This window comes from Nyctibius grandis, chromosome 1 (assembly GCF_013368605.1).
Source record: "Nyctibius grandis isolate bNycGra1 chromosome 1, bNycGra1.pri, whole genome shotgun sequence".
NCBI classification, from domain to species: Eukaryota; Metazoa; Chordata; class Aves; order Nyctibiiformes; family Nyctibiidae; genus Nyctibius; species Nyctibius grandis.
Window position 1 is genome coordinate 10,759,519 of NC_090658.1, and position 26,769 is coordinate 10,786,287.

The 26,769-nt window shown below is 37.8% G+C and overlaps 1 protein-coding gene across 4 annotated transcripts in view; it reads right to left on the bottom strand.

The window, feature by feature from the left end:
• Nucleotides 1-1,525: 1,525 nt before the first annotated feature.
• The window catches only part of AFTPH (aftiphilin), a 48,811-nt gene continuing 23,567 nt past the window's right edge, over nucleotides 1,526-26,769 (bottom strand). For 2 of the 4 annotated variants that reach the window (XM_068412060.1, XM_068412068.1), the window contains exons 3-10: nucleotides 25,412-25,563; nucleotides 24,749-24,875; nucleotides 24,375-24,431; nucleotides 21,911-22,033; nucleotides 14,434-14,494; nucleotides 12,694-12,777; nucleotides 8,636-8,759; nucleotides 1,526-2,764 (exon numbers count right to left, since the gene is read on the bottom strand). In XM_068412060.1, the coding sequence (XP_068268161.1) occupies nucleotides 2,620-2,764; nucleotides 8,636-8,759; nucleotides 12,694-12,777; nucleotides 14,434-14,494; nucleotides 21,911-22,033; nucleotides 24,375-24,431; nucleotides 24,749-24,875; nucleotides 25,412-25,563 (873 nt within the window). In that variant the 3' untranslated portion in view covers nucleotides 1,526-2,619. Of the gene's footprint in view, nucleotides 2,765-8,635; nucleotides 8,760-12,693; nucleotides 12,778-14,433; nucleotides 14,495-21,910; nucleotides 22,034-24,374; nucleotides 24,432-24,748; nucleotides 24,876-25,411; nucleotides 25,564-26,769 lie in introns of those variants that run through there. The other 2 variants (XM_068412077.1, XM_068412083.1) reach the window with 2 other exon arrangements.

The following is a 26,769-nucleotide window of genomic DNA, read 5'->3' on the forward strand; positions in this document are numbered from 1 at the left end:
ACCAGGTTTCACAAACTTTCAGACTGGTACATCAGTCACAATAGAAATCTCCTTTTCCCCCTGCCATTTCTGCCCCCTCCCCCATCTACAGCAGGCCACCAGTACTGCACTTGGAGACTGGAAGACAAATGGGCAGCTGCCTCTAGAGGCAATTGTGAGGAGACTAAAGATCAACTTGCAGCTGGCACTTCCACTCCCACCTCTCCTTAATACTTCAGTCCACTTGCTGCCAGACAAGGATCATGAGTCAGCTCCTAAACATATTCTCCTTGAAACAATAGCTACAGCTCTCTGCTGCAGCTATACCGCTACTCTGGCTCCAAGGGACACGCCACAGTTACAAAAACAAAAGGAGTGATTTTAACCTACGGCAGCCCAACACCAGAACGGAATGATACAATAAGCACGCACTAAAGAATACTACGCTAAACCTGTGAGATTAGTAAAGGTAATTTTGACATGAAACAGGCATTCAGTCAGTGCTGTAATGAAAATCTGCAGAAGGAGCAAATAGAAGCGGTTTTGGGGATACATGGTAAAGCAGATGGCTTTTGCATAAACCTTTTCAGCTACAACAGGGTGCAGTTTTATACTACGGCATTGTATGCTGCAGTGCTAACTGGAGGGCAAAGGAGCCACTTTAGCCTTTACAAATTAGCTTTATCACAACCACAGGAACAGCTCCCTCAATTCTGAGTGGCCACTGCTCACTGAAACTCCTGCATTCACAAAGGTGGAACTCCAGCACTCGTCTCTCCAGAACATTTAGAGAGGACTCCCTAGAAGGGAAAAAAGCTTCCTTTTGCAAGGACAACATTTCAGCTTAACAGCTAATGACATCAAACTCAAACTTTAACTTTTCTGACCCGAGTGCTGTCAGACGATAAAGAATTCAAAGAAGAGGTAAGAAAATGCACTGGAGATTTCTCAGATGTCAACTGATGAACTGGTGGTGATTACTGAGCACTTAAAGAGCTGTGCACATAGTAAAGGTTAGACATGGGAGAGTCTATGCCCATGCAAAGCACCCTCAAGAAACATCAGCACCCAGAGCATGCCCTACCTGCAGACAGTCCACTGATATCCTCTGAAGAGATGTTGCTGAAAGAGCTACAGTGCAAGCTAACATGTTAGGAAACTTAAACAAATGCTATGTTTACATTTTTATATCTAGCTAAGAAATAGGCAAAACCAGTCATCCTTTCTCACCCCAAAGTTTTTTCTTATATCTGAGTATTGTCAATTAATTTGAAGAAGTCTCTAACCCAAAATACCGACACCGCTCGAGCCACATCGCCCTACAAGCCAGGAGGCAAGTTGGAGACAGAAATAAAAGACTACATCACAACACGTTCAAAGAGACGGGACAACTAAAGTCTGCTGCTCCTTCTGCAGGACCCTCACAGGTGTGTTTTGCGGGTCTGCGCAACACAAATTAGAAGGATCAACTGTTAACGCAGTGCATCGATTTTACCATCAATAGGAACGTGATCTGTATAAAAAGATAGCAGACTATATACATACATATCTTTTAAATTATTTTATTTTGTGTAAGCTAAAAGGAAATTTACACACTTAAATCTCAAAAGACCTTGGGCATGCACATTGACCTTTTTAGAGGTTCTTCTACATAGCTCTCTTTTTTCCATAGGAATTTCCCCAGACATTTACAACCCATAGTTTTTTACTGTATATACAGCCTAAAACCATAGCAATCTATGATTATGTCATTTTACACTGTGCAAAATCAAACAGGAATAGTGGTACAACAGAACATAAAAATTTTTAACAGGTAAATTTCATTGTAAGACATTCATATAGTTTTGGTCCTTCTTTTCCAAATCAAACTGATTAAAAGCAGACAACCTTCTAACGACCCACCCCCACGCCCCCCCCCCCCAAAAAAAAAAAAAAATCAAGTGTTTAGACAGTGATCCATAACTGGAACAAGAAGTTACTGACAGCATACCTTTCAAAAGGCTACATAGTGACAGAGCCATACTATTGAAGTTTAAGAACATAAAAATTGATCAGCCAACCAAACAGGGGGAGGGGATGGGGGAAAAAAGGAAAAACTCATCTTAAGCTTGTTAAAACACAAAAGAAATTATTGGGTTTGAAAGAAACAACAACAACTGAAAACCCGCAAAGGGACAATGTAACCTTTTGGTTTTATCCCAGCAACACGTGTTTTAATATATGCAGGAAAGAAAAAGATGCTCAATGCAATCTGAAAACCTTTAAGGGGGACTTCACACATTGTGAAGATTCATTATGTGTTCCTAGGTTGTTTTTTTTTTTTTAAAACTTTTTAAAGTTTTGTAAGAAGGACACCACCAGTGTATTTCACAAAGACATAAATGTATACACCCCAGCACAACAAAAAGAATAGATCTTCAAAAAGATTTACCCCCAATTATTTACATTTTTCTCTAATATAAATTTAGGACTCCAGTATGTAAATAAATATACATTACTATGTATACCTTTCTAGTGCTGCTTACCAACAAATCATCTGAACTTGATTTTTTTTTTTTTTAAATTAAAGCAAGATTGCTTTTTATGATCGACAGAGGGAAGAAAAAAAAAAATCAATAGAAAATGTCCAATTCACATCACTTAGTCTACCTTTTCTTGGCAGCTTGTTGAAGGTGTTAATGTGGCTGGGAACATCAACACCTTGGCATGCATGAAAGTTAAGTCAGGAAGGCTAGAAATCACCTTGGCAGCCTCTTCACTAAGATGTTCTTCCTTTTTAGGCTTCCTGTTGAGAAGAAAAGAACAAAGTGCATTAATCTAGTACCTGAGATCCCTTGGATCACTGAAAGAACCATGGATTGAAGCAACGTTCTGGCAGTTTGTCTCCCATTGACAGGCACTTCTGTAAGCTACTTGAAGGCAGTCTTAATGTTATAATACCTACCTGCCTACCAACAAAATATTACCGTAGGAAGTCAGCAAAATGGTCCTGAATATTGTTGCAATAAGGAAAAAAAAACATTTCCTATTCAGATGCTGATTTTTATATATATATATATATTTTTTGGCAGGTTCTAGCATGCCATTCTGGGGCTACTCACTTGGAGAAACAACCTTGCCCATATTCTAGGGATAACACAATAGGAGTGTTAGTTCTAAACTACCTAAATCCAGTATAATCTTTCAAAATAAAGTGGAAAAATCTTGAAAGGCCATTAAGAAGTTCCTCACTTACTTCTTATTACTTTTAAAAGAAAAAAAACAGTACTTAGATTGTGCTTCCAACATGACCGTACTCAGATTATACACCATGCCGCTCTACATCATGATCCACAAACCCTTTTTTCCCCTAGGGCTCATCAGCAGCAAAAGGTGGCTCACAACTTGTAGCTACTCACTTTGAAGTGCAGCAGTATGTGTAGCCATAATGATACATACAGCAGTTTGGGAATCACTGGTGTTTACTTGCCTTTTGCATTATTCACAAGAATTACTGAGTGCAAATGAATAAAGAGGTCTGAATCCCACGTCGCCTGGTTCTCACTATTATGCAAAAAATTCACATTTCCTAAGTAAAATGAAGCCTGGCTCAGATTGCTGCAGAAGATATCCCTCCCCTGCCCAAACATCCATACTTTACAGACATCTGCCTTATCTTTGAAGAATGCTGCCTGTTACTAGAAATATTCAGCTTTCCATCAAACATTATTTCAGTTCCAAAAAGGCACCTGCTACACCCTGTAATGACATTAGAAATTCTAGCTAAATAAGTTCCCTCATCTTCAGGTCAAAAAGTTGAGACGAAAGGCTTGAGCCAAATGAACTGCCTTTCCCTAGAACACTTCAGAAATCTCCTTTCTTTATCTCATCTTAGCTATAAACTTTAAAGCAAGCCCATGACAGAGCAATCACCACTCTGATCACGAAGCAGCAGGTACTTATATTTTCTTTTGTCAGCACCCACCAGGATTGTTTCCTGAACTGATCAGAGATCAGGGGAAAGCAAGGGGCTACCTGTTTGCTTCAGCAGCAGTCTCAGAATTTCTTAGCTAGGAGGAGAAGAAAAAAAGAGCTGGAGTGAAACTCATCCTTGACATCTCTGATCATTGTGTTGACACTGAACTATCACTTTTGTTTGCTACTTGAAACCTCCACTTGATGAAAGATCTTTAGATGAGGCAGCCTAGATACTAAATCTGACTTTCCTTCACTAGAAGAGCAATATTTTCTTTTCTCTGCTGCAGTGGAATTTCATGAGCCACTGACTAGGCAGATTACCAAATTCTGGAGGATAAACAAAGCTGTGTGCTGGATTTATTGAAGGAAGAAGCAGAGAGCCAATATGTGCCTCCTTCTCTAACAACTTCACAGTCAGCTCTGTTTGCACTCGAAGGACTATCTCTGAGCTGTTGAAATGTCGTTGTCACCCACCACCGTGTTATCAGTATCTGGTGCCACTATTAGTAATCACTTACCACAAGCCTCTTAAAGGTACAAACTCCTGGTGATCAAGGACTTACAGCTAACAAAGGAGTGTTTGACAGAGGAAGCCGAAGGAAGAGGGCTGAGTCAGAGATCTGCATTAAAAGGAGTTCCTGTAATTGTTAATCAGGCACCGAGATGGAGCTCACACACTCCTTGCTATTTATATGCCTCTTCCTCCTCTGCTCAACTGTGGCATGATAAGAAATGGCACTGCTGGGTCCCAGAGGCAGTGCTGCGTTTTATTTGGTGGTCATATGCAGGACCTTTATCACAGGGTGATGCTATTGCTCTTGCTGTACTAGCTGGTCTCTGCAACATCACCGCAGAACATGCACACCAGTGAGCACAGTCAGATGTGAATCTCACCCGATTACTGAATGCTCCTCTCCTGGCTGGAGGCCCTTTGCAATAATTTCTCTACTTAATGTGCTCTGTAAGAAGTATCTATAAAGAAGGACAAACTAACACACTTACATAGCAAACGTTATTTAACTATGACCAAGTTACAGCTACAGATACAATTACTTGGTAATGAGGCTCAAAACCTTTTTTTAAATCATCTCAATGCAGAGAGGGATGAGATAGCCTAAAGTGTCCGTTCCTCAAGAGAGAGGGGCAGGTTTGTCTGGAAGACAATAAAACTGGACACTGCAAGTACACTTTCTAGGTAACAGTCAGCACCTTCGGTAGCAAATATCAACAGGGCAAACCCTGAAGAATTACTCACTAACTCTCTTAAGTTAAAAGACAACGTAGCATCATCACCGCAGACTGTTTTTACCCTTAAAACGTAACAAATTGCCTAATAGCTGTGATGCCTTTTGATAGAAGCAAGAGAAAGAACCACGTCACGTGTGTTAATTTCAGTTACCATTTTTCCTGAAGATGTTCCCACTGTCAAGAGATTCTTTTGCTAAACCTTAGTCTGTGAGGGGCCGTTGCAGAGCTTCTACTTATGCACTCTTAATTTCTAGCCACTGTGGCTTACAGAACAGACACACAACCTCTGTCTGCTTTGGAACAAGAACTTTTGATTACTAAACCATTACAGGACCCAGCCCTGGCTCAAAACAGGGTCCCTGCCTAGTCAGGTATTAAAACTACCTTTTATAGAACACTTTGCCCCCATCCATCTCTTCTCTTGCACTAGGTTACAGTTCTTCCTGAGACCGAGGGGATGCCCTTACCCAAGCAAATAATTGCAAGTCCCTCTACCTGTTGGCATGAAGTTGCCTTTTCAAAGGCATGTTAACATTAAGCTGCAAGAAATTACCCAGACTGATGGGCAGGAAAGTTGTTGGAAGAAAATTTAGCAAGAAATAGGGAATGCTTTGTCGATGCGTCACTGACACCTCACTGTTCTGCTTTTCATTCCAGTCCCTTCCTGCAGCATTCAAGTCTTTCAGGACTTCAGTTATCTCATGTTTGTAAAGGGTTTTGTGGATAGCACCAGCAAGGCCAGGCTCTAATAGCAACAATTGGCTGATTAGAGAAATGTACTTTAAAAAAATCACTCTGTAATTAAGAGTTAGCCTGCTCCATCCAACACCGCCCACAAGGAGTATTTCCAGTTTAAATGAGGGTTTCGGCCATTTCTTAGAAAGGTATCAGTGCTCTGCTTTCCTTCAAGAAGACAGCAGATAAACTTTTGATCTCTGCCAGTTCTATGGAACTGGGCAAGGCTGCAGAGTTTCTCTCAGTGGAATGCTGCCCTGGATCCCTGACCTTCAGCACTTACTGCTGCCGTCAAGGTTTCAGGCTCAAGCTGAGGGGGGAGCTTCCCCTCCTTTCCCAATACTTTCCTTCTGAGAAACTGACTTTCCAGCTTCAAGAGATGGGTTTGCACGCAAAAGATGGGGCTATTTCAGATAAAGATGACTCTTCACATGGCTTCCTACAGCTGAACAATGATATTTTCACTCTAAACTTTATCCTTAAAGATTCCGAGTTCAGACAAGTTAAAGACACACATGGAATAGCCTTAGCACAGCTGAAGTTGACACTGTCCACATCTTCCCTAATCAGTTATCATGATCAGCTAATAGTCCATATTTCCCAGTTGGTGCATGAATGTCGTCCTTGCTGAGCTGGCTGTACCCAGCCACTCCTATTTTAAAGTCTCCAGTTCATTAAGAATAAAAAAAATTCAAAAGAAAAACAATTTTATAAGAAAAAGCTAACATACTGCAACATATTTAGCATACCGCTGAGGTAAGACCTTCTCATACCTCTGAAGGTTTCTAGCTTGAAAAACAGAAAAACAAACTGCTTTTCTTTTGGAGAGCATGAAATCGAGAAAGAAAAAAACACTTGAAATTTTTAAAATTCAGAGTTGACAAAAACATACAAAATGTATTGAACAGTGAAAACAACTGCTTTAAAACAGCTAATCCTTGTGTGTGTCTGAACGTAACCACCAAGGCTGAGGTCCCCAGCCTCTTCCTACAGTCTGATATATTGCTACAGCACAGATCTAGAACCTCTTCCTATTGGTAAGCAATGCTCTCCAGAGCGGGGGAAGAACTCTGACATCTGGATAAAGAGCTTTAACAGCACAAGTAAGAGCTTTCAAGTGCACTGTGGAAGCATTGGAAAAAAATCCAAACCCTTCATATCAAAAAACAACAATACAGAAAAAAAGGTCAACGTTCATTTAAGCAAAGCAGACTTCCCTGTTCCTTTGTAAAGAAAAAGTAAGCTAAGACATTTTAAAGCAAGCAAGCAAGTAGAGATCTATGAGTGGAGATAAAATTATTAATAAAGATACATTTGGAGTTTGTACGTCCTGCTGTGAATGTGTGGTTACTTTTAAATTAGACTTAGAATATATTACAAGAATATTTCAACTGTAACTATGTTTTCTAATTACTGAAAGTCAACCTTTCCCACTAGTGTCTCTTCAGAAAGAGTATATGCACTCCATGGATAGGAAAACAGGCAATCCAAAAGCTGAGACACAAAAATCAGCATTGAAGTGTGGAGTTCCCTCTACTGGTTCTCCCTTGAAATTTCACGGCTTGTTGATCTTTTTTATTCAGTGTTCACTTTGAACATTTTCACTGCAGGAAAACTAGCAAGATGTTCTTTCGTTGAGAAAACTGTGTTTTAAAAGAGCTCTTGAAAATTATAGTTTCAGTCATTTGAAGAAAGCCAGCTATAAATTATAAATCACTATGTTTGCCACAACTTTTCAACCGTGCCCCCTCTCTAAGTGCTATGCTGCGTGGAAACACATCTGTTTAGTTTTAGAGTGCTGAAAAAACTCTAAAGCTCACTCATGAGTGAGGATACATTACTATCTACTAGTTCCAAAGCAACTAATACTTGTTGCATGTTAAGGCATGCACTTCCTCAACAAAAGAAACGTTTTCCTTTGTGAGGATCACTCAGCGATTCTTTTAATGGGCAGAGATATTAATTGCATGTTAAGACAGTCCAGGATCCTACTGCTAAGGAACACATTCAAAAATAAACCCAAAGAATACAAGCTTATAAACGGAGAGACTATTCTGTACCCATTCAACAGGTTGGACTTCAAGATATTTGACACCTAAAGCCTTTATATAAACTCTACCTATAAAAAAAGTACAGAAGAACTTCACATGAGACCCATGAAGCAGAAAGGACATCTTAAACCAACTACACGCTCATTCCTTAACTTGCAACACCAAAATGAATCTGATGTTTGGTCACTGAAGTTTTGACAGGTGCTAGAAATATATGGGAAGGGATGAATATTGTCATAATTATTAGTTTTATCTTGTGGAACATTCCGTATCTACAAATTACACAGAAGACCAAGGAGAGTCTTCTGTCAAAGTCCTAGGACACTGAACTGTGTGGTTCAGTTTACCCTTTCATTCTTAGGAGTCAGCTCTGTTCTTCAGCAAGTCGCTTCCTCCAGTTCAGTCTTCGGCTCTAGCTTTGCAACTTACATCCTGGTGATCATCATCTTTCAGCTCATGAACTGTTTCCCATCTTATTTTAGAGTTCTATGATAATTTGAAATATGAACTACAGTACTATGAATTTCATATTTAAATTTAATTATTAAATTTTTTAAGCCTTTTGATCATTCCAGAACTTCTGACCTGAAATAGCACACACATTTACTCTCACATTTGCACCACCCTCAGAAAAAGAAGAAAAAAGAGCAACAAAGAGTATTTACCTTGTGGACGTGCTTGCCTTCTCCACTGTGGACATGAGTCTTGCAAACGCATCAGTCACTTTGTTGCTTGCATTGGAAGTTTCCAGTTTTGAGGTTGTCAATTCATACAACTCAGGATCCACACCTTATAGTATAAAATGATAATCAGTGATGGGTGGAGGCAAGTACAGCCATAATTAGCCACAGACCAACTTGCTAGAGACTGTTTTCTGTAAACATCTGAATCATTTATAATTTCAAGATACATGAAAAGAACATGACAGAACATGTCTGTGTTTCTGAAACACTATCCTCTCCCCACCCTTTTTCAGTAGCTTTTATAATTGTACTACAAAGCACACACACACTGGATCAAGTCCGGCATACAAGGTCTCAGTTTAAGAGTAAACAAAACAAATCTGATTTACCTTTCAGAGTGAAATACCTGTAAAAATGTCAGCTGTGTTAAAATGGATTGTTCCAATTACTTCAACTCAACTGTTTGTATTAAAAGAACGCTACATGTTAACAGGGACCAACTCTTTAACCAGAGATGACACACAACACTGGCATGCATTAGAGTATATTTAGTATCTTGCTTTTCACAAGAGGTTGTGTTAAAAATTTAAGTGAGGAAAAGCAGCTTTTATGATACACACAAGTGGAATGGCATTAAAAAGCAAGTTACATGCTAATATGTACAATGCTACCAAAACTTTTAGCCTATGCTCCCTTTTAATCTTTCAAGTATTTATAAAGCATCAAGTATCTGGATGTTTCAGCCTCGATTTCCTAGTTTCAGGTATCTTAAGTCAGATGCTAAATTTTGACATCACATATGTTGCAAATGGATTTCAAATTTTATCAGCAGAAGTCATTCTGAAAACAATGCAATGGAAACCTGCATCCAAAAAAACACATATGTATAGGTGAAATTCCACCTGTTTAATATCAAGCATCACATCTCAGTAGGAAGTAGCTCTAGAATTTCCACGTATTAAGTGCGTTTTCTTTAAAAAAGCCTCTAGGAATTAGAATTATCAAAACAAATCAAGAGGAAAGACTGTTACAACACATTTTGTTGCTCAGAAGCATTTTAAATTGGTGATATTCCTCTAGTTATGGTTTCAGCTATTTTATGCTTCATGGGTTTAAATGGAAGTGTGCGTATGCGCTACCCACAGCTATAAATATTTTTCAAAAACAGTGTACAATTCTTGTACAGAAGCATCGTGTTTTATAAACACCTGCATTCTAAACAAGTGTAACACTAGCACCATCTGGTTTGGACAACACAGAAGCGTTTCTTACTACTGCAGAACAAATGCCGCAAATAGGCGAACACGACAGCCCCATGTAGCTACCTAATATAAAAACAGCATTTACAGACTGACATGCTGATGATTTTACCCAGTTTACTTGCCTGGATCAAGACACTTTTAGAAGTACTCCTGGAATACTGAAAGATTACTAAATAAAAAAAATGCCTGTGCCTATTGTCCTGCCTTTTCCACCCAGTAATTGCAGTACTATGTGCACAAACAGTTGAGGTTAATAATCCTCATGTCTGGTTTGCACGAACTCTCCCTGAGCAGTGTCTTGCCCATATGTCATCTGTGCACAAGTTAAGTACCCTTTTATTGTTAGGAAACTGAGCTGACCAAAAAGTAAAATTAAGAAAATCATCTAGTTAAGCTGCAGGAGCAGCGGGGGGAAGATTTGCTCCATTTAATATGAGTTGATCAGAAATTAATGAGTTCTTTCAACCTAGATTTTTTTTTAAGTCTGGATATTTAAAGTTCATTTCAACCAGTTTCATGCAAAACATCAAAATACGTCCTGTCCTGAGACCAGTATACCAAGACTTTAAGTATTGTCAGATGTTTACAGAACTTGGAAGTAGGAAAAAGCCCAGCTATTCCATAAAATACCACTTTCAAACAGGGAGAGGAAGAGTTGAAGAAATATACTTTGACTTGCAGAAGCCTGCGAAATCCCATTAAGGTACAAAGTGTAAAACTAATTGAAACAAGGAATCACTTTGACATGCAACTCTGCAACAACTGTTAAACGCAACCTTATAAGTTACTTCATTTAGATATTCACATTTAGGGTCCTGAGCTCATTTTCGTTGGAGTGCGATGTCACTGCTCAATTTGCTGTTCTTTAGGCACCTCTTACTCAGCTACATTTATGTTAAACTATCAACATCAAAAATAAAACAATACACTAAATCTGTGGGAATGTACTAGAAATGGGTAACACCCTGTTCATGAGGTACAATGCAAATTTTAAAAAGAAGTGATTTTGGCTACTGATGAAATCGGACTGAGAAGAACACAGCGTAGATCTATAGTAAGTAAAATTAAGGTCTTCAGAGAAAGAACAAACTTCTATTACTGATAAAAGTTTCTTCTTTAAGCCAAAAGATCTAACAATTTGTCTTTCAGTTACTGTAGTTATTTTTAAGAGTTGCAGATTCTCCATTTTATTCAAATGATTAGAAAATATTTAAGGAAAGCACTGCTAAACCTTAATGAGATATTGAAGGGAAGTTAGCCAACCAAACCCCACACAAAGCTCCTGAACACACACACAAACACACGAGCTGCAAGCCAAGAAACAAATGACTTTCCCAGAAACAAGTCAGGAAGAAAGAAAAGCCAAAACAAAACAAGAAAAAAAAAGGCACTATAGGGCATACCAGGGAAAGTGATAATACCTGTAACTTGATGAAATAACAACAACATAAAAAAATAGAATAAAAGGCTAACAGAATATCCCTCCAGTAATCATTTCGAGTGTGCACACCATCAGGACACAAGAACGTACCCGACTGCACGAGCAGTACATGTACTGGGTACTGATGACTTATGTCAATAGACTTGCACACACTTACAAAAGAATCTGTAAGACTCAAGCATCTTGAATTTGCTACCTATCACTTCCACGAGAAACCTGCCATCTTTCATCTGATAAGGCCATTTCTCAAGGGCGGAACAAAAATATGTTTGGAATGAGACATCACAAAATTGCCTTCAATGATCAGATTGCAAAACTAAAAAAGCAGGTTTTTAAAAACAAAAAAAATACAATAATAATTATAAGCACTTCTTTTAAATGTGGGAAAAGCCCAAACCCCTTAAAAATTGATTATTTAAACTAAAATCACTAAGAGGAAAAAACCCCTTCCTATGAAGAAAGTGATTATCATGGCTTCAGGCATTGTATTGAAAGAATATTTGCCTTATCTACTTAACCGATGCAGTGGGATAAATCCCCAAAATTAAAATCCTGCAGAAATTTCCTGAAAGTGTAGGTTTTCACAAGCTCATGCAAAATACTTGGAGCATGTCAAAACCATGCAATAAATGAATTCAATTACTTTCACATATTATTCAATGGAGAAAGTGGTGAATCATCTCCTATTTAAGGGAGTAAGTTGCAGATGAAGCACATTGGTTTTATAATTAACGTTCGTGAACTTCTAAAGTCCCACAAACATGCAGCTATCCTGGTTTTCTATTATGAATGTTGTTAAAACACTTTTTTCACTTTATCATTAATATTAGTAGTTCATATGAAGAAAAAATTTACAGCAAATACCAGAGGGGTTGAGATATGTTAAGCCCCATAACTTTACATTCACATATAACTTCCAAATAACATCATAATCCTATAATTTGGAGACATGCATTCAGAAGAAAGAACAAACCTCATTTTTTTCGGAATCATTGCATCTACAGTATTTTTCAATTTTTCTTAAGTGCTTAGAAAAGTTAACTTTCAAAATTTCTCATTTGAAACAAGTGTTTTAACATCGTATTTGCAAGAGCACAAGAGCCATTCATTCCTTCAGCATGTGACGAATACAGAGCTGACAGTACCTTTTAAATACTTTGCACTCGATACAAAACATCAGAAAACAGAACACAGATTAAAGGAAAAATGCAGTAGAAAGACATTTTAGAGAAACACAATGTAAAATTTCTCCTTGTTTATAGGAAAGTCAAGTGATGTGTTCATGCTTTTAGTAAGTTGTTATAATATTACATTTGTGGTTTTAACACTCTGCTGACCTGGGATTGTGGTGGTGCTGCTAGAGCTACTGTCATCCACGGGCCCAAAGAAATCAAGGTTCAGAAGAGTGGAACCTCCACTAGCTTGAAATTCAGTGACCGTGTTGGTAGGCAGCCATATAGAAGGTAAGCCAAGGGAGGGGTTTATGTGTAAAAAGGGGTAAGACACACACTTGAACATGCAAGTTATAATTAGTACTCAGTACGCAATTTAAAAATTGACATGAAAACAATGCTTACAGTATTAGTTTGTACCTTCTAAAATGTTAACAACTTAATTCAGTGCACATTTCCTCATGTACAATGCAGCAAGGAAATCAACACTAGTAACTTTAAAATAGATATATTTATTTCAATCTAAAAATGAAAGAGAACCAGCATGACCCAGAGAGAAAGATGTGATCAGTTAAAGGAAAACAATATATAGGTCAATTGATGGTTAGAATATATCGGGCTTTTTCTCCCCTCACTGAAATTGAAAGCCATTCTTTCATCAGGAAGACTTAGCACATCCCCAAACAGCAAAGAACCAAAAAAAAACTTTTAAGTTTTATTTAGCAGCTTTAAGCTATCAATTATCATTATCTTAAAGCAGTGTAAACACAGGGTAACAAATGCCACTCTTATATCCAGTTCCTCACTGGTAAATTATACTGGTCCCCTTTAGTACTAAAACAGAAATCAAACCAAGATACATTTTAAAGAAGTTGTTTGTTAAAAAGAAAGCATGATGATTGACTGAAGTAATAAGACACCAGACAACAGCAAAAGGATCCATCCAGGCTTTCCTTCAGCACCATGATATTGCTATCCAAACTCTTAACATCCCCCATGTTCTGAAACAACACTGTGAGGCAACACCAGTGCAGTAAGAGATGCAGTTTATTTTAGCCTGCTTTTGAAAAACTTAAGTGTCATGAATTAATTGCTGTTAGCAGGCTCCTCATAAAGGTATCAGTTTCTTTACAGGTTTCTAGTCTGTCAATCAAACAAGTTTCCAAAACTTGTTCTATTTCCTTTGCATGCACTTACATTTCTGAGACTGGAGGCAGTGGCACAACTCACTTTGCTATTAAAATAGACATAGGTGAAGGGTCTCTTATGTGATAACTATATACATTTACAGATACAAATAAGTTCGTAGTTACCACTTTATTAGCTATAATTAGCTCTTGAGTGTAAGCAAAAGCGGTAACAGATGAAATCACATTTTTGAAATACAAAATTATCTGTAAATCTGGAAACTTTCAGCTCAAGAAGTGTATCTTTTGCAAACAGTTTGTGGTTAAAATATTGTGCTTTGAAGTAGCCACTATACACAAGTTTGTCATTCAAAGGATGTCTAAAGAGATTGTTCATTGGTGAAAAATACTTTTAAGTAAAACTCATCAATCTAAAACGCTCATTTGTTCAAAGTTTCATTATGATCTGCAGTTATACATAATGAAGTGTTAATATTGCCACTGTGTCATTAACATATGGCAGGAATCTAAAAGAATACTTAGCGTAGTATTTTTCAGACTACATAATACTTCACATAGGGGCACAGTTAATCAGAAAGAAAGCCTGAATTTCCAAAGTTAGGAGTAAGAAATAAATATTATATATATTTTTATATATATATGTGTGTGTGTGTGTGTGTATATTTAAAAAAAAATAATCAGCAGATAGATGTTTGTCTGAACTTTGTAGCTTTCTTATCTCTAGCTCTGGTGCTAGAGGCTCTACGGAGAGACGTACCATCTAAAGGGTTAGTAAGGCCACTGCTACTCCAGTCAAACTGGACAGGTGGTAGAGATTCCTAGAGTTGAAAAGTCAGAAATCAGATTTTATAGTCAGTTCAGGTTACAACAATGCAAAGCAGTTCAAACAACAGATTCTTTAGCGTCTAAATACTAAAAAGACAACTAAATGAGCAAGCCCCAACTTTTGGGAGGCGTGTATTTTCATAATATGCACTAAAGATTCAAAGTAGATTCATTCTACCACAGGAAGTCTCATTAAATTCTGAACAGTACAGATTAGGCAACTTCTAACTCAAACAGGATTCGCAAATTAACTAAAACATATGAATTGGATAAAAAAAACCTTAAGGCATAGTTGAAGGTTAAACTACTATTACTTTCATGGAAGATGAGACACTTTGCATAAAAAGTTATGTATACACAATTATAGGGCAAATTTAGAATAGGGTTATTAGTGAAAGCTGTCTGTACATCCAGACTTTGCCCTGATTATATATAAAATCAGTTATTTACCATCAAATAGCCCATGAATCTTTTGGTTTGTTTTGCTTGTAAGAGACATAATCCCTACATGTGAGGGACAAACTATCAACACCCTCCCCACCTCGTTTAAAAAAAAAAAAGAAATCCTGTGACTTATTATCCTTTAACAATTAACTCATTCCAATATATAAACAAGCCATTGGTAATTGCATAAGTAAGAGAAGCATGGAAACATTGACTCCTTGTAGGAGCCCATCCTTGCCTTTTCGTTTCCTCTCGTTAAGTCTTTTGCACACACACAGGTAAATCAAGCAAAGCAGCAAGGACCATGCTTTACAGGGAAAGTGTGTTCAGGGGCAGTGTGACTTGCAAGTGCTGTCCTCCTGTATTCTCAGGACACAGTATCAGAAATGTCTGAAATAACTTTCTCCTGCTGTGCATTACATTTCTGCTTTCTCCCCAGTGAAGTCGATTGTCAAGAAGTACTGGGAAAGGATGTGCCTTCAACTTCTAACAGAACAATCACACTCATGGAAGAAAAGCAATGGAAGTTCTCTGCAACGTTATTCAAAATGCATCACTAGCTGTCAAGCTTCCAGTGGCTGAGACATACCTTCTCTTTGCTTTTGTAGAACGTCAGGCTTTAATATTTTTTTTTAATTTTAAAACTTTAAACTATCCAACACTGAAAAAATATGCAGATTCATGAATCAAGACTGTAGCAACCCGAACTAGCTTTGTACCATTAAGCTAACTGTAAGAGGCTTTTGCTAGGTGATAGATGTTTAAAGAAAAATGAAGGGAGATGGAGATTTCTCTGTTTACTTACAGTAAACGCCTTGCCTAGAAAAATCTTTTCTACCTAATGACTTGGAAATATTTCCAGTACTAAGCACAACTAGAACAGTATTCACTCCATGAAGCTTAGGGAGCTGATGCTACACTTTTTACTTTGCTTTGGTAATGAAATTACTGGCATTGAAATGATTTGCATGGAAACATAATGTTAGCAGTGTGGAAGCGACACCTGATGAAATAATGATCACTATCATCAGTAGCTTGTTTAAAGTTTGTCACATCTAAAATATATTAACATTAAAAGGGGTTTGTGCAAAAAAAGAAAAAAAAAAAGAGGTGAGTATGACAATTTAGTAGCTTTCTGCCCTGAGGAAAATGGATTCAAATTGAAACAAAGCAGCTTCCCACCAACTCTCACTTACTGAGGAAGACACCCACTACATTTTGTGTCAAAAGACTGAGTCAGGGCTGATGAGTGTGACAGAATTGCATGGAAAAGGTGGTACCAATGCCTGGCTAAGAATTCATGCTTTAATTATGACTTGATTCTTAAACTTGCCAAGGAGAGGACAAAGGATGTGATGAATTCTTCCTTAAATGGGGAAAAAATAAATCTGACTCCAATCAGTAAGAGTATGTTAAGTATATTAGTCTGCTCTGTGGGATGAGGCCATTCTGCTGACTTCAATTACTTGCAAAAGAGGGAGATGGCAAGTAAAGCAGACCCCATCTATACAGGATGCTAGCAAGCCCTGGTCTATACAACAGCAAACGAAGTGAAAGGAGAGGGCAGAGGCAAAAGCCAATTAAACGGAAACGAAAAGTTTTCTGTTTCTAGTGACCTCAGCCCTAAGAAAACTAACTATACTGGGACACCTCTACACACAGCATGGAAATCTCAGACACTGGGAACATGCCCTGCAAAGAGGAATATAATGTTTTGCCTTTTGGAGATTGCAAGGTCGCTAGACTACTGCATTTAGAACCATTATTTTAATAACATGCTTTAAGAAAAGTGCCCAATCTAGAAGAATATTGAGAATCAGGGCAAACTGCTCTCACTTCTCCCTCCATACAAGTACAAGTACTTGTACCAGTACAAGTTGGGGACAGAGCTGTTGGAGAGCAGTGTAGGGGAAAGGGACCTGGGGGTCCTAGTGGACAACAGGATGACCATGAGCCAGCAGTGTGCCCTTGTGGCCAAGAAGGCCAATGGCATCCTGGGGTGTATTAGAAGGGGTGTGGTTAGCAGGTCGAGAGAGGTTCTCCTCCTGCCCTGGTGAGGCCGCATCTGGAGTATTGTGTCCAGTTCTGGGCCCCTCAGTTCAAGAAGGACAGGGAACTGCTAGAGAGAGTCCAGCGCAGAGCCACAAAGATGATTAAGGGGGTGGAACATCTCCCTTATGAGGAGAGGCTGAGGGAGCTGGGTCTCTTTAGCTTAGAGAAGAGGAGACTGAGGGGTGACCTCATTAATGTTTATAAATATGTAAAGGGCAAGTGTCAAGAGGATGGAGCCAGGCTCTTCTCAGTGACATCCCTTGACAGGACAAGGGGCAATGGGTGCAAGCTGGAGCACAGGAGGTTCCACTTAAATTTGAGGAAAAACTTCTTTACTGTAAGGGTGACTGAACACTGGAACAGGCTGCCCAGAGAGGTTGTGGAGTCTCCTTCTCTGGAGACATTCAAAACCCGCCTGGACGCGTTCCTGTGTGATATGGTCTAGGTAATCCTGCCCCGGCAGGGGGATTGGACTAGATGATCTTTCGAGGTCCCTTCCAATCCCCAACATTCTGTGATTCTGTGATTCTGTGATTCCATCTTAGATTACAGGACATGGTACAGAAATGAAAGAGTATACTCAGCTGGCAGAGTACTACTCTGAACGTTAAGGAAGTGAGAAAGAGGAAACTAAAATGCCTGCTGGTTTTACTGCATCGTATTTCACTTTGATAAAAGTGAGAGATGTTTTTACACAGTAATTTTAGAATGGTATTATGTAAGAGCTTCTATAATCCAAAGGAATAAAATGCAAATGTTTGTCTCTGTGCCAATAATTACCCAAGGAAAATTAAACAAAGGAAAAAAGAAAAGGAAGTATTTTCCTGTCTTAAAGCTGGGGGGGGGGGGGGGGGGGGGGGGGGGGAGGGAATCGAAGGGCTTGTAATACAAATATAATATCAATATTTAGATAGATCCCACTAATGAGCATCATAAACATTTCAGAAAGAGATTTACAAGGAAGTAATTCATATATACCATTGTGTGTATTCATTGGCAAAATTACAACAGTTCTGAAAATTATTCTTCTCAGACACCACCTTTAAGCCACTGTCACATCTGATAGAATAGCAAGTTCTGCAGTATCTCTTACCTGCAAATCTTTCTTTCTTACTCTGTCAACAAAGCTACGTATAATTCTTGGATCTTTCTCATATGTATAACTGGAGAGCAGTTCCATGATGGAGCCTTTGGCTGGTGGCCAATAATATGGTAGTTTGCATCTGTCATTGTTAGAAGTCCTGATGGTCCCTTATGTAATTAAAAGTGTTTTTAAAGACTGTCACCCCATGGGGTTTAATTAAGGTTCAGCCCCTAATAGCCAGCAAGTGTAAGGTACATATTTCTATTATAACCTGATCTCTAATTCAATGGCTTACATGCATGCAGATATGCTGTAATGGGCACCCACAGAAAAGAGTTACTAGTAATTTTCTTCTAGAAAGGTCTGGGTCACTGTAGATTTCTATTCCAATATACAACTTACTAAGCAAAACTATGCAGGTGCAAAATCCCAAAGTTATCCCGTATGCTGGGACAAAGCTACCACTAGACTCTACCAAAGAAACATAGTCCCCAACAGAGAGAAGAGAATGCTTTGAAGCAATAGCAAAAGAGCAGAAATATCTAGATAACTTTTTGCAAGAAAGCCAAAGAGAAGTGGGTAAATAAACTTTAAAACAACATTAACCAGAGAACAATATCAAATAAAGAGAAAGCAGTCAACATTAAGTCGAGACAACAACCTTTTTAACAAGCACTGGAATATATGTTAATTGCACTGCCTGAAGACTCGATCATGGTGTAGAAGCTCACTATAGCAGATGCTGTAAAAAAAAAAAAAAAAAAAAAAAAAAGAAAGAGAGAGAGAGAGAGAGAGAAGGGTACCTGTCTCGGGTTTCACAATCAAAGGTTGCCTATTTGAACAGCCATTCTCTCTTACACCTGATATGCCTTGATAGAGCCTTTTACTTCTGACCTGTGAAGTCTTTGAGACACCATGCTTAGATAAAGGCAACAGTAATCAGGGGATTATTTCATATTTTGTTTACTGCCTTACAGTTACAAGCACAGAGGAACAGAGGAATAAACCCCCCAATTGTCAAGATAAACAACAAATCAAAAAAGAATTTAGACACTAGCTTCAAATATAAAACTGAGTCTACGAAAGTCATCTTTATACAATAAACTAAAGTGATAGATCAGTCAGTAACTTCACTTGCTTGAGAGCAGAAATCGTAATGTCAAAAACCTTGTCCTTACAGCTTAAATGGCTCAGATGGAAATCTGTCCACTGTATTTCCACAGCCTAACCAACCCAACAAGATCCTCTGCAGGGAATGAGGCCAAAACATACAGAGAGTTTATATAATAGCTAGGAAAAATCATTACCGCTCATTTGCTGCTTTTTTCCTCATTCTTTTGATTTCTAATGCTATTGCAAATCTCTGCATACTTTCCTCCTACAACCAAAAAACTAAGGAGGCGTTTCTGTGTTTTTTACAAATGTTCTTCCCACTCCCATTTTTGCATCATCACAGTCTTTCTTCTAAAATCTTATTCCCTCAGCAGGAAGTCACAGACACACAGAGACACTGATCTGTTAGAAGTCCCATAAATGCCAGGCTTTCAACAAAGGAGAACTCTTCTCTTTTCCTTAAGCAAAGCATAGGAATCTATTAAACAGAGCCTCTCCTTCCAATAAAAACGCCAGTATTCTGAAGTTTCTAATACAAGAATGACCCACCATCATCACCATCTGAAAATGGAGGAATTTAGAAGTTTTAACTAAATAATTACACATTACTAGGTAAGCTTAAAGTACCTAAATTGTTGCACCTAAATTACCTGTGTTTAGAATAAGAAGTTTCAGGGTCCACTAAAATTGCCTATATTTCCATTGCATATTTATAGCACAGTTCCTAACGAAATGTTTACCAAAGTTTGGGCACATCATCTTAATACTACTACAATCTGGAATATTCCTAATAGGCAGCCTGCACAATGCAAAGTGAAGCTGGATTTTCCCAAAAGCAAACAGGAGCCACCAAACATTAACAGAAGATGAGGCCAAGAAACAAACAAGGTCTCTGAGGTGGAGAATTGATCGTTCATGCCCTGAAGCTTTCTGAATGTCACTTAACTGTGACCTCTTAGAATTCTTAATGGTTAGAGCTCTAACTCATCTCTTCTCCAAAAGCTTATTTTAGTATTTGTCTTTTTGGAAAAAAGAACCTAAGGCCAGGAGTGCAGACAGATAGCATAGAAGCTTCTTGTATGTACTCACAGACCACAACTATTGAACTGAGATAACCCTGTCAGAACAAGCTCTGGGACAAGATTATCAGACTGTGACAAGTAATGGGAAATTCTGCTGGAGTACCCAAAAGTACAAATTCATAATTAGAGAAAAAAGAGAGACTTCGATAAGTAGATGTTCTTATTTTCAGCACTCAGCACTACGACTGCCAAGCAACTGAGAAAATGGCACATGTCAGAGATGCTACTTCAGGCTCTTGTAGCTCTCTACACTACATTTAGTGTATGGTTTAATCTACGTTTTCCCCTCTGTAAAAAGGGGAACTTTGAACACTGCAGAAAGCCAGTGAAATTTTCCTACTTTGTTCATATAGAGAAATCACACAAGTGATTTCTTCAGCTCAGATTGGTTGCAATAATCATTATTGTTACCTTTTCTAATACCCAGTTCAGCTGCTCAATTCCACTACAGTGTTTGTGAGAAGCAGCATAGGAAGCGTCACCAGACATGTATATTACTATATAAATCAGTTCTGAGCCCACCAAGATACTGCTATTCCACAAGGAAAAAAAATTTCTCTTCTTGTACAAGCATGTCACAGCTAGAGCCCTGCACTATGGCAGAGCAAAGAGTGCAATGAAATCACTATACTCAAAGTACCTAGTGTTAAGGTCAGATGTAGCACAAAGATAATTCATTTGGAATGTCTTCAATCAGAAGTCACAAGCACAGTGGGTAACTAAAGATGCTGGGCAGATTAAACAAGACCTGCACTAAGGATGGACACAGCTGACTCTCTGAATATGTGCCAAGTACCACTGTAGTGACACTGAAAATGAAATGTCTCTGCATATCCCATTCGCTTGTTGACAACCACACACATTGCAACATGCATGGCATTTAAGTGGTTTTCTAATATAATATCAAAACAAGAACAACAAAACAGAATTAATGAAATTCAAAAGCTCATTCCTAAACTCCTCTGAACTCATTTTGTATCAGACGTAAAAGACAGAGAAGCCAGTGAAGGAACTTTCTGTTCAACAGATAATAATTCAATAAAATCTGGCATAAAGGGCCAACAGAACTTGTACAATCAAAAAGTCAAGGACTTATGCTAGTAATGATTGTACCCAGAATTTCTTTCCAGGAAGCTGGGCTGCTTTTCATGTTACTCTGAAAAAGACAGGAAAGGGAAAAAGGAAAAGAAGATGAATAGTATACATGTAAATATGATAATTCAGAAAAACATGTGCTAATGTAGAATGATCTCCTACAATAAGCTCCAGAAAAAGCAAAGATTATGAACCTTAGCCAGAGGAAGGACAAGTCAAAAGTTACATCTAAAATTTGTGGAAGTAACTGTCCACTGCCTTGTAAAATAATTGCTATATAACAGTAGATATCATCAGGACTCTTAAATGCTGGCCGCCAGCTGCTAGTGTCTTATCGTAGGCACTTCCTTCCAGTCACACATGAAAAGTAGATCCAAGAGCAGTACTTCAATCTGACACAAGGAACACCTGCCCTTTAAGTAGAGGTGTCTTTGAACACACCATCTAGATATTTTAAATATGAAGGAAGAGGCAAGGCATCCCATTGTTTCCCTCATTCTTTCTTTTCCTCTCCTTTCCCTTCCCTCTCTCTTTTTTACCTGGAACTGATCAGATGTACATGTGTTCATCTCTGGTGATACAGGAGGCGTCTGTCCTATTGAAGCTATTTTTTCTGCTGCAGATATTGGTTTCAAAGGTTCCTTGGTAGGCTCTAACATGCCCTAAAGAAAGAAAGAAATAGATTAAAAAAAAAACAAAACAAAAAACAAACTCGCACATGCACACAGACACACACACTTATATATATTCCAAGAAATGCAGATGCAAAAAAATAGAAAACACACTACTAGGTAGTACTACCCTCAACTAGGGGCCTGAGTGTAACCATACACCTCTGGGACACTTTCAGTGAGGGGGGCAGGAGATGAGGCAGGGGAGAGAATCATCCTGGTTCCTTAAGCCTAAGAAACATTTTTAGAGTCAGTAACAGAAACCCAAGTGCTTAGCTTGAGTTTGCTTTCAGCTTTCAATAATGTAATTTAAGCTGGAGGAAACAGTTACTCGATAAGGTGATGTCTTCTCCTCCCAATGGTGTGTAGACTATTCCAGAAATATTGAATGGCCCATCACAAAGGTACAAGTGCATTCATTCCATTTCAACAATTAAGTTAATTTAAAAGAAACAAGTCAAATTCTCAGTTTGCAGAACAATAACAAGAACAATCATTATTGACATGGAAATAAACGCATTAAAAAGCATTAAGAAAATAATTAAAACCACATTTTAAATTTTAAACAAACGGTTCAAAGACAGACAGTACTATGAAAAATGTCTGAAACCTCTGGTGTTCCTGAATAAAACTGAAGGTGAGAAAGAGATCTACAGAAAGACCAAAGTTTGCACCGAGACATGCAAACCACTTCAGAACGAGGTATGAGAAAAGAAACCCTGCAATAAAACCACTGGATGTGCAACTAGGGTATTTTAAAATAATTTCAGGAAGTCATCCACCAAGATCAGCTGTCCCACCAATGTTCCTACACCACGTTAGAGGAGCTTAGAATTTAACCACCAGCTAAATCAATTCTTTTGGACAGCAAAGAAACACACGAAGCGGTGTGGCAGCAAGCCACTTCACTCCTACCATCATCTCTATCTAGCTTATTATGTGCACAAGTATATAAAAAATTTAAGAGATAACTAATCAGCAACAACAATCTGTTGCAAAAAATAACCACACGTGTTGCAGGCGAACATAGTCTTGCTCACAAATATGTTACAGGAAGAAAACAGCAATTGCTATGAGATGTTTAATCTCTCTGTATCAGAATACCATGCTTACATCCAAAGAAGTGCATGAGCTGACCTTGATGCATCAGAAAACAACGGCTCTAGAAACTGACTGTAGAAGTCACTCTACAAAATTAACCTACAGATTAAATTGGCTTAATATATACCAAAGAAAACTGTAATCCTTTTATATTCAACCTGTGAATGACCATATAAAAGTGTGTGTATATATATAGGTTTCCCCCCGCCAAAATAAACCCCACCCAAACATACTTGTTCTGCTCAAACTAGCAAAAATGGCAAATCTTATCCTCTGGATGTTTTTACTACTACAGACATCACACAGAGTCTGAAATGCCAAACAGGAGTTACAGAGTATCAGCTTAAGTGAAAACAGTTGATCTTACTGCACTAGATTACTTGAGCTTCTTTCAATCTACAGAAATCTAAGTTATACTTGCTATTTTTATCTAGCACTTGGGGCAACACAGCAATATTGGCTATACAATGCTTTTTGCATGCATAAATAACCTAATATATATATATATATGTGGGTCCTTTATTAATATGCCAATAACACTGCAAAGCATTACCATGCATCTGTCTTGACCTAGGATATTGAGATGCAATCAAGTAATTAATAAACAGTCTGTCAGAGAAACAGTTGCACAAAGAGCTCGAGAGAGCTGAGAAAACTTCCTACACACATTTCATGGAATACCGTAACTATCCAGCAGTTCTTAACCTTCCTTTGAAGCATCTGGTCTTAGTACCAGGGCTTCCCACAAGTGCTGATGCGAACTGATGATTTGATTAATTTCAATGTTTCTTTGACATTTTGGAAACAATCTAGCTTCTTGTGTCAAGTTTTAGTTGACATTTTTACATCTATACCTTATATTTAATAGTTAAAATTCAACAAGAACTTTCTATTGCTGCATACACATTAACACATTACTTTAATAAATTTCTTCTTTTTTAGGAAATGCCTCAAACTGAGCTTAGACTAGCTAGCCCACCTTTTCAGACAAATAGCTTACTTTACGAAATAAGTAAATCAATACTTTTTTCATTTAAAAAAAAGTATCTGCTTGAACACATAATGAAAACTGTGTATTTCATGATTCTTTTCTAGCATTTCTGGCTATAACCAGCCATAACCATACTCGCAAAAATATCTTTCAGCATGCTTGGTGCTTAATGTCATTTAATATATTTCATTATATAATGTTGTTGGAACTACAACAAAAAATAACACTAAAAAAACTTACCAGTCCTGCTGCATACATAGGTACTATAACAGGCTGTTTCTTGTTGCCTGTAAAGAGCTGATAAAACAACAAAAAAAATTTACTTAAGAGTTTCTGTTTCAGTGATGATTATTTTTTCAACGTTATATAACTTGTATAAAATTAATGTGAGAGTAAATACTATGTTAAATGTAACACAATGGTTAAAGGCTAATGCAACTTTTAATATTAACAGGGCTTATAATAAAAAGTTGTTAAAATGGTCTGTCATGAAAAGCTTTGTTCAGTGCAGCTATGCAATTAAGAGACAAGCATTCATACAAAAAGACTTCCACCTGATTCTACATTTAAAGCAGCTCCATTATTTAGAAAGCAAGTTTTATTGACAGACTCACAATATTTCTTGTGTCGATTCCCAAGGAACACAGAAGCTTTTTGTTGCTGTGGGAGCCACCCCACTGATATCTCAGTCCATATGCATCATGGATATCCTGCAGCTCTGTCCACACGTCCATCAGTTCCCTACACAATCCATCATAAATCAAGTTATCAACAGCAAAAACAGCTTAGCAGCCTTCAATATTTATTCTAGTTTTTAATACAAGTCACTACTTACACATTCCAATTAAACTTACGCCCAAGCACAACACCCAGGGGAACTAAAACTGCACAGTGTTCTCAGAACAATTATAGTCCAAACTTATAATTGGAAAATTATGTCCACAGCAGACAGGACAAGGCCTGCTTAGACTTCATCATCACATGAATAAGTATAGCGATTTATAGCAAGTGTAACTAATAACACATCGTCTGATTAACTTAGAGACATCACTTAAAAGATGATACGCTGCTGACTAAGTTGATATGCTAATTGAAATACTCCTGGTATATGTAGTCACTAAAAACAAGCATTCTGCTAGATAACTGATGTTTACTCAGTAGTTTTTCCAAATACCTGAAGCAAACAACTCATTTTGAATTACTGCTATATCTTTTGAGTTCCCAGAGACAACATATTTCTACTCCATTTAAAGTTTGCTGCATTTGTGGCTTCTTACCCAGTATTTGCTAACGTCTCCTCAGTTGTCGTCTGCTTTTCACCCGCTTCCAACAAATGACTCAAGGAACTTATTTCTTCTTCAATCTCAAGCACAGGCATGGAAGGAAAACAAACTTCAAATATCCTTTCCAGACGACTTAGCAACGTTGTCTATATCAAAGAGAAAAATATTTATGGCAAGTTTTGTTAACTGCTTTAAAATTATAGAAATAAGTTAAGGTGGAAAACAATACATAGTTGATAAAAAGTTTCACTTACCACAAAACCTATAACAGTCAGCAGATCAAAAGACTTTTTATAAGCACCAAATACAGGCTGCTAGCTACTGAGAAACAGTGAGGATCTTGCCCTCTGCAAAGTGAGTTCTTACAGAAGAGTCACTCTTTGTCTTAAATTAGCAGAAAATATGTGCAACAAGTATTAGCTATATTTACTTAAGATGTGTTAAAGTCTCCAAATCTACACATGATAAGGGTTTTACTGAACACAGTTTTTCAGCAAGCTTGGTGTTGAACAGTATCATTTCACTTAATGACAATGCACTTCAGTCCAAACTTGAGAGGCAACATTGATTCAAAGACAGCTCCGCTTCTTATAAGACGTATGCAGTTAAAGGTCTCACAAAACAGTATGATGTGCAACATGCTCATGGTGTGATGACAACCTCAAAAATGGTAAGGAAAAACTATTTATAGTCCAAAGACTGCACACGTGCTAAAAAACTGTTAGTATCAATGACTCAGATGTACGAAAACTATAATCCCCTGCTTCATTTGCTATGGTTCATGTGATAGCCAGGTATAATGTAGAACAGCCAAGACTAGGGCATTTCAACATATTGTTTGTCAAAAAGTATTTGTAAGACTTGTTTGCTACTTCTCCAGATAAAAAAAAATTAATGAAGAAAAATAATAATTACTTAATGCCTTAATTTCTTGCCCCAAAATCTTATTGTGTGTTTTCTCATGTTAGAGGTTGTTTAATTTAAGTAGAAGCAATTGCCCTTTCCTCACATTCATGATTCAGACAGTCGATGCTGAATGCTGTGATCCTGTGGCGGTTAAAAGCCAGCCTTGGGAATGTTTCTATCCTAGCCAAATAACTTTAAAAAAAAAAAACAAAACATAAAATTCCCACTAAGTTTTATTTTAGCTCAATAAGGATCCAGCTAGATAGCAGCATCATTTGCATAACCACAACTTTATCTATGTTGGTCTTGTCTGACCTTCCTTCTGCTGCCTTACGTTATAAACTCACACCAAGAGTATGTAAATACAAATACTCAGAAGTTTTGCAGGAGGGCTACGGATCTATATCCCATGGCTTTTGCGAGACTAGTCCGGATTTCCTGCTTGT